This window comes from Echiichthys vipera (assembly GCF_963691815.1).
Source record: "Echiichthys vipera genome assembly, chromosome: 12".
NCBI classification, from domain to species: Eukaryota; Metazoa; Chordata; class Actinopteri; order Perciformes; family Trachinidae; genus Echiichthys; species Echiichthys vipera.
In genome coordinates this window covers 2,033,740-2,042,240 of record NC_139837.1, presented here as the reverse complement: position 1 = coordinate 2,042,240, position 8,501 = coordinate 2,033,740, and the positions used below count along the sequence as shown (strand labels likewise).

Sequence of the window (8,501 nt, the reverse complement as noted above, 5' to 3'; positions counted from 1 at the left end):
GTGTGTGTGTGTTATGTATACAGTAGCGGGGGATTTATATTTTATCATACAAACAGTTTAACAAGCGTAAAATGGAAAACCACTCACACACTGTCGCACCGATGTGCCGTCATCTCATCAGTGTAAAGATGCAGATGTGTCAGATGTGTCCAGGCTTTAGTTTAATCATAACTTTAAAACATTAAAACATTAAAGTTCCTGTGAAACCAAAGCTAATGATGCCTCTCTGTGTCTCTAGTTTATATCATTGGACTTTCTTCTGTGTCCCACAGCGGCCAGAGGAAAGTGGACGGCACCCCGGACGAGTCAACGAGGCACCGCTGAAGGCTCCAACCAACACGCAGATGTGTGTGTGCGTGTGTGTGTGTGTGTGTGTGTGTGAGACATTATAGAGACATGTATGTGTGTGTGAGAATGTGTGGGTGCGTGCACGTTAAAGGTGGAGTAGTGTGAGCGTTGACGGTGTTCACCATGTCTGAGGAGGACAAGATGAACTGCACCATCAGTCACGAGATCCACCAGTACCTCTTCTCCTGCGTGTACATCCTGGTGCTGCTGGTAAGGACGCGCACATCCTGACTCTCCACACTAAATACTGTGTAACATACGTAATGCACGTGTGTGGTAACTGGAAAAGGTTTGTGGTGTGCCACAGGAAACTGTCCAGTCTCACTTCTAACACGTTTCCCTGCTCTTTGAAACACAACAGTGCAGCATCGACACGCGGGCTGAGTTAATGTGTGCAGGTTACAGCTGAAGCCGTCTGCACCGGAACAGGACGGAGATGTAAAAAGGTGCAGCTGCGGTCGCCTCACAGCTCTGTAGGTTACTCTGTGGAGCAGTCCACAGTGATGGTAAACCTCTCTGTGGGTTCAATACTCGTGGGTCTGGAAGACGAGTTTAGCTGCTGTGCAAGGAAACGGTTTTTGGGCCTCTGTCACTAGAACTAACCTGACCCTCACCAGATGAATTTGGACTCCTCCTCGCTCCTCTCAACCATCTGGGGTCGCTCCAGAGGAAAGTGGTTTCAGGAGGTCGAGCCAATCAGGAGGTTTTTATCGATGTGACGTAGCGGAGAAGCGACTGTTGTGATTCAGACGACAATGGCGGCTCGCATCGAGGAAGCAGGCGTCAACATGGATGCTGCTGTTTCATCCGCGTTCTCCGATCTAGAGAATCTTTCCACTTCTTAGTGGAGTTGGAGTGTCAGCCAGTTAGGAACAACTTAACTTAAAATTAAAGAGGCTGCACTTGATATAGAGGGTCAGTTAGAGCTGGTTAATGTGGCCCGGGAAAGGGAAGTTTGGGGTCCCCTGCTAAAGCTGCTGCTCCCGCGACCCGACCCCGGATAAGAGGCTGAAGATGAGATGAGATGAAACTTAGAGGTCAAGTTTTCTATTGGTGTCGACAAGAAACATCCAAAACGCGCTCACTCTCTCTCCGTGAATACCCCAGAGAATGAGCAGCTGTATTCACACACTCACCGGGAGATCAAGGTCTTTATCACGCCAATGTGGGCATTGTGTTCAGATGAACAGTGTTTGGCCGACACATTTCATGTCATTTGGCTGCTAATGGCAGATCTCCTATGCTCCATTTCTGCCCCAGATCCAAACACCGTTCATCTGAACACAACGGGCAGATGGTCTCAGTCGGCTGCAAACACGGTTCGATGGACTGATCGGATATTTGCGTTCTCACATGTCGGTTAATGTCGAGATACTATCAGGTTTGCAGCACGTGTGACAGGGGATTCAGAGCTCAGGCTCTCAAATAAAAGGCCGTGCAGACAAAGACATTTCTTCAGTTAAGACCCAGGAGGATTGCCGGCAGCAGCCACATTGTGATTAGATCTCAGTGACTTCTAAGCAGATGAGGAGCTGCTTTAAGTGCTCTTAGACCTGAAGATTACTGGCACGTCCATTTGTTTCTTAAATGAGAAAGTTAGGAGCTGCTTTTAGCCTGAAGATGTTTTGTGAATACAGAATACAGGCCCTGAGCCTCTGCTAAGACCAGGCAGGGAGAGGACGTGAGTGGATGAACAGACGGGGTTACGAGAGCAAATCTGAAGGAAAACGTGTTTAGAAACTGAGTCTCTCTGCAAAAGTATTGTTATATGTTCCATCACTGACCTGTGTTAAAGGGAAATACCGGCGTAAAATCATCCCAGGGTCTTTTTCGGCAAATACACTCATCAAATAATCCTGCAGAGACGCTAACAGCCGGACGTGGCTAACACAGATTAGCTCGGGGCAGCACGGTGAAGGCATTCAAAGGTCTTTTTTAACCACTAATGCTGCTGAAAATAACAGCAAACCTCTGCAGCAGCATGAGAAGAGTCCCTACACACACAACAAAGCATCATCAGCGTAGTTAGAGAAGCCAGAGTTTATTAAAGAGTGTTTTAAAGACTTACCTACTGGCCCCTGTACCAGCTCCTCTCATAGTAAAGTCCATTACAGTGGAAGAAGCCCATTGGTGCTTTGTTGTGTGTGTAGGGACTCTTCTCATGCTGCTGCAGAGGTTTGCTGTTATTTTCAGCAGCATTAAAGTTAAATATTGCATCAATGAATAAATACAAATGTGACTTTTGTTTCTGCAGCTTTAACTAAACTCACATTCAAACACTTTCCCGTCACTCTTTTAATAAACTCCACTAAACGACTCAAAACCACCACAAAAAGATGCAAAACGACCACAAAAAGATGCAAAATGACCACAAAAAGATGCAAAATGACCACAAAACGATGCAAAATGACCACAAAACGATGCAAAATGACCACAAAACGATGCAAAAGGGCCACAAACGATGCAAAATGACCACAAAACGATGCAAAATGACCACAAAAAGATGCAAAATGACCACAAAAAGATACAAACCCACCAGCAGGTTCACTAACTACGCTGTTGCTGCTTTGTTGTGTGTGTAGGGACTCTTCTCATGCTGCTGCAGAGGTTTGCTGTTATTTTCAGCAGCATTAGTGGTTAAAAAAGACCTTTGAATGCCTTCACCGTGCTGCCCCGAGCTAATCACTGTTAGCATCTCTCCTGGATTTCTCCGTTAATAGTTGTAACATGAAACAAACTGTCTGGATGGATATTTGATGAGTGTATTTGCAGAAAAAGACCCTGTGACCCTGTAATTTCCCTTTAACAGTTTGGTTTATTTGCCCGTGGTCGGAGCAGGAGCGAGGCGGACTAAACATGGTAACGAAGAGCGTCTGGTGTCAGAGAATCCAAATAATCCCAATAAACGATCCTCTCGGTTTCAGGTCGGCATTCCCTCCAACCTGTACTCTCTGTACCACGCGGCTCAGCAGCTGAAGCAGAAGAACGAGCTGGGAGTGTATCTGCTGAACCTGACGGCGTCTGATCTGTTGTACCTGGCGTCGTTGCCGCTCTGGCTGCAGTACTTCTTCCAGGTAAAGTGACACCACTCTGTTATTCTCTCATAATCTCTAGGTCGTCCTCACACGAGCCGTCCATCGTTGTCTCCAGTCTTCCCGGTTCTCTATACATCTTTCCAGTTCGCTGGTACTCTGGGCTCCTGCCTCTCTCTTGAGTACGTCCACGTATGTCAGTGTGGGACGATATCAGAGTCCTGTCCAGACGGGGTTCGTGGGAGAGAAATGTTTGAAATTGGGCTGATAAACGTGCACTTGTGACGTAGTTTGGGAATTAAAGGAAAGACCTGCTCATGTGTGACTCCTGTCAGGGCGGGTTGACAGAGGAGGGCTGCACGTCCACAAATCCACATACAGCGTGGTGTATTTTGTCCCCGGGGTGCACTCCCACTGTCCATCCGTACCGTGCCCCAGGACGTTTCACGGCTAAAGTCTGGTTCCTTTGACCAGTGTGAGTGCAACCGTACCGCGTCTAGGAGCGTCACACTTGCCGTCCACGGCCCGTTTGGGAGAGGTGGGCTTTAGTACAGCACGTTTGCACGTGTACGAGCACGAGCGTGCGCACGTGTACGAGCACGAGGCCTACGGCGGTTCTGAGGTCATTTCCTGTGCGCCTGTTGGGATGTAGAAAAAAGAAGGAGGGACCATGCGCGGGTGTTTATTCAAGGTTCTGCTTCAGACTCTGCAGCCTTCTCTTATGTAACATTATAGAACGACCACGGACTTTAGCACAGCAGCGTAGTTTTAGGAATATTTAACCTTAAAGCAACACTGTGTAACGTTTTCCTGTATGATTCTTGTACTTTAAATGATTCTTGGTGCGTATATGTACGTATACGTGTGTTTATATATATGTTCATATACTTATATTTGTATTTTCATCATTGCACTTTAACATGATTGATCACATGACCTGTCTTGGGCGCCCATGAGGAGGTGTGTGTCCCCACTTAGGGCTGGGTCTCCTGTGCCGACTCACTGCTTCTTTTCTTGCTTTTTTCACTTTCTTGCACTTTTCTCTTCATACCTTTCATGCTCATCTTTCTATCTCACAGTCCAGTCCATCTGCTGTCACCCCCCTGTCCCCCGCCTGTCGTCTTGGACATGCACCTGCTGCAGAGTCTCCTTTCATGTGAGTGTGTGTGTTGTTGTTTCAGGATGATGACTGGAGCCACAGGGAGTGGTTGTGTCAGCTCTGTGGTTTCCTGCTCTATGAGAACATCTACATCAGCATCGGTTTCCTGTGCTGCATCAGTCTGGATCGTTACCTGGCTGTGGTCCACCCTTTAAGGTAATTTGGATTTGGCACGGTAAACATGCAGCAGGTCACCGCCACTGTTTCCTTTACAGAGTCGTTTTTCTAATTAAGGGTTCGTCCACACGATCGAAAACAACCTTTTTATTCTCCGTTGTTCTTAAAAAGGTTCCCGTCCCCTCGGCCTCGACTCTTAAATCTCTGCGTCCACATGAAACCAGGTGCAGAGACTCCAAACGCTGTAGTACCCATGCCAGGCCTGGAGGTGGCGCTGTAACTGCCACAGAAATACACCAACAACGGAGAAGAAGAGACGGGGAGACGCTGTGGAGAATCCAAACACCGGAGAGTTCCTCTCCAAATCCTCCTCCATCCTAGAGACAAACGTGTCCCTGGTTCTGGTCTTAGTGGAGACTTTGGTGCTGTTCTGGACTCTGATGCACCCTTCACTCTGCAGTTAGTGTCCTCACTGAGCAGAGGGGGCTGCTGGGAGCCCCTTCACTCTGCAGTTAGTGTCCTCACTGAGCAGAGGGGGCTGCTGGGAGCCCCTTCACTCTGCAGTTAGTGTCCTCACTGAGCAGAGGGTGCTGCTGGGAGCCCCTTCACTCTGCAGTTAGTGTCCTCACTGAGCAGAGGGGGCTTCCCCGTCCCAAAGCACTCCCAGGAGCCACTTTCTCACTACATTTAGAGACTTTTCACAGCTTCTTAGAACTGGATTTAGAAACAGAGACATGCACGGACATTTCAAACAATGGCGTGAAAGGTTCACGTTGGTGTGATGCGGAGGTGGAGTGTTTACTGCAGATTTGGTCGATGAAAAGATTCAAAAACAGTCGACAAGACGCACAAAAACTCTGAGGTCTACGGAAAGATCTGGAAACAAAGCCACGCATCGCCATGACGTCATCAATGCGTGTGACGTGTTACGGCGTGATGACGTATAGGCAGCAAGAAGCATTCTCCGAGGCCCAGGTAGTGTGAGTACAAACGGGCCTGGAGGGGGGGACAAGGACCCTAAAGCACGGGGCACGGGACGGAGGAACAGTGGGAGGGCGCCCTCAGAGTCCAGTTCTGTAAACAGTCTCTGGGTCCGTCTCTGTCCTCTCACGCAGCAGCACTGTTGTTGTTGTTATGTGACGCCGCAGGTTCAGAGGTCAGAGGTGGGGCCATGACGCTGTCCCTAACAAAGTTGGAGCTTTCACCGTCCAGACCACAACGCCATGGGGGGCGTTTTTAAATCTTCCCACTCTGGGACCCGGTTTCTAAAGATCCTGTTTTCAGGCTCCGATAACGCCGGCTGCTGTGGACGGGCGACTAAACCAGACTAAAGTTGTGCGGTTACAGGAAAACGCGTCTCCGTGTGTTCGGGCCCTAAATGTCGACCATGTTTAACGCTTAATCACCGTTTCTCTCCTCTCCGCCTCTTCTTCCGTCTCCAGGTTCACGTCTCTCCGCTCCATGAGTGCAGCGTGGCTCGTCAGCACCGTCATCTGGCTGAAGGAGATCGCCGTGGGCGTGGTGTTCTTCCGCCATAAAGAGCTGAGCAGAGACCGCAAGAACCAGTCGGTGTGCTTCGAGCACTACCCCATGCAGCCGTGGGAGTACTCCATCAACTATTACCGCTTCACCGTCGGCTTCATGTTCCCGCTGGCTATTCTTTCGGTACGAGATCATATCAAAAAGATTTTCATGCAGGCATTTTATTGCTTTTAATCACATTTGTGTGATGTATTAATATTTTATGTCCCACTGAAGGAGTGATTCAAGTCGGACTGTAGTTTAATGAGCGGTGTGTTTGTGTTGGATTTAAAGATATTAACGAGTTAGAATCTCTTCTTCTCTACTTTTGCTTCTGTTACGCTACGTTTCGGCACGTCACAGATGCATGTTTCAGTGGTTTCCTCCTAAAAGTGAAATGTAACAAACCTAAGGTAACCACGGTCCACTCTCTGAGTCAGGCTGCCTCATGGGGACGTCTGTAAAGCAGCAGAGGATCTTGGGAAATGAACGTGTTGGCAGCGATTTGGCAAAAGTTAGGTTTGCTTTACATGCAGCAGAAAAACACACAGACACTTTATTAAGCACCGGGTGTGCCTAATAAAGTGGGTGCTGAGTATATAGCTAAACAGGAACAAGGTGGTAAAGTAGTAAGTAGTAAAGCCCACCTTTGAAGTGCGATGCTTCTCTGCACCTTCCTCTGAAAAATCGATATTTGAACATTAATGTAAATCTGAAAAACACAAACAAATGACCAGAAAACATGACATGTAGCGCAAGAGAGGAGTGCACGCCAGGTGGGACTTTACACAGCGATGGTTGAAGGGACGATCTCAGCCTTCGAGAAACATTTCACTGGGTTCTTAAAGTTGTGGCCCGACTGTCCGCTACGGGAGAACGACCGTCCGTACGTCAGTACCGTCCGTACCGTCCGTACCGTCCGTACCGTCCGTACCGTCCGTACAACGGCAAACTGTGATCCCCTGTGTCCGTCCCTTCAGCCGTCGCTGCTTATAGCCCCTAATGGTTTTGCTGGCGACGCGTTCCTGGTGACCTTGGTGTGATTGGGATGTCAGATGTGTTTGTTTCTGTTCAGATCAGCTACCTGTGCGTCCTCCGTGCCGTGGGTCGCAGTGCCGGGACGCAGCCGGACCAGAAGACGAGAATCAGGCAGTTAGTCAGCAGCACCATCCTCATCTTCCTCGTGTGCTTCTCCCCCTACCACGTCTTCCTGTTGGTGCGCACGCTGCTGGAGCGAGACTGCACCTTTATCGCAGGTACAGTTTCTGTTCTGCAGAGTCTCCAGAGGATGAAATCGTTTTTGTCTTAACCCTATTTTTTAATTCCAGGAATATTCAACTACTACCACATGTCGCTGCTGCTGACCACCCTGAACTGCGTGGCCGACCCGGCTCTCTACTGCTTCGTGAGCGAAAGTGCCCGCCGCGGCCTGTACAGAGCCATATTCCGGCCTGTTGGTAGGATACTGTGCTGCTGCTGTCGCCGCGGCAACGCAAGCCCTGCCAACCCTGCGACCGATTCGCACGAGGTCGCCACCGACGAGAACAACGGGCATCCGACTGTGATGCTCACAAACACCAGCAAACTTCACAACTTAAGAACAGACACTTCCTGCGAAAACACAATTTTGATCACACAGACTCATGAAAAGATCATCACCACCTTAATCGTACAGAACAACAGACACTCTGACAGACGTGTGGACGCTGACGGAAAGCCCAGCTGTGTGATAGCCATGGAGGAGCAGAGCCTAAAGACAAAGAGGACTGAAGAGACTGAGAGGAACACCAGCTAAAACAGTCCAAGCAGTGATCAGAGGCCTCAGAGCAGTGGAATTAAGAGCGCCCTCCCACTGTGCCTCCGTCCCGTGCCCCGTGCTTTAGGGTCCTTGTCCCCCCCTCCAGGCCCGTTTGTACTCACACTACCTGGGCCTCGGAGAATGCTTCTTGCTGCCTATACGTCATCACGCCGTAACACGGCACACGCATTGATGACGTCATGGCGATGCGTGGCTTTGTTTCCAGATCTTTCCGTAGACCTCGGAGTTTTTGTGCGTCTTGTCGACTGTTTTTGAATCTTTTCATCGACCAAATCTGCAGTAAACACTCCACCTCCGCATCACACCAACGTGAACCTTTCACCGCCATTGTTTGAAATGTCCGCGCATGGTCCCTCCTTCTTTTTTCTACGTCCCAACAGGTGCACAGGAAATGACCACAGAGCCGCCGTAGGCCTCATGCTCGTACACGTGCGCACGCTCGTGCTCGTACATGTGCAAACGTGCTTTACTAAAGCCCACCTCTCCCAAACGGGCCGTGGACGGC

General features: G+C 49.3%; 1 protein-coding gene across 1 annotated transcript; it reads left to right on the top strand.

The window, feature by feature from the left end:
- Window positions 1-471: 471 nt before the first annotated feature.
- gpr68 (G protein-coupled receptor 68) lies at window positions 472-7,972 on the top strand (the record flags this gene model as incomplete). The annotated part of the gene is made up of 6 exons (XM_083924523.1): window positions 472-558; window positions 3,273-3,422; window positions 4,562-4,695; window positions 6,099-6,321; window positions 7,253-7,433; window positions 7,506-7,972. 6 exons carry the CDS (start codon window positions 472-474, stop codon window positions 7,970-7,972), a joined length of 1,242 nt encoding a protein of 413 aa, XP_083780649.1.
- Window positions 7,973-8,501: the final 529 nt, after the last annotated feature.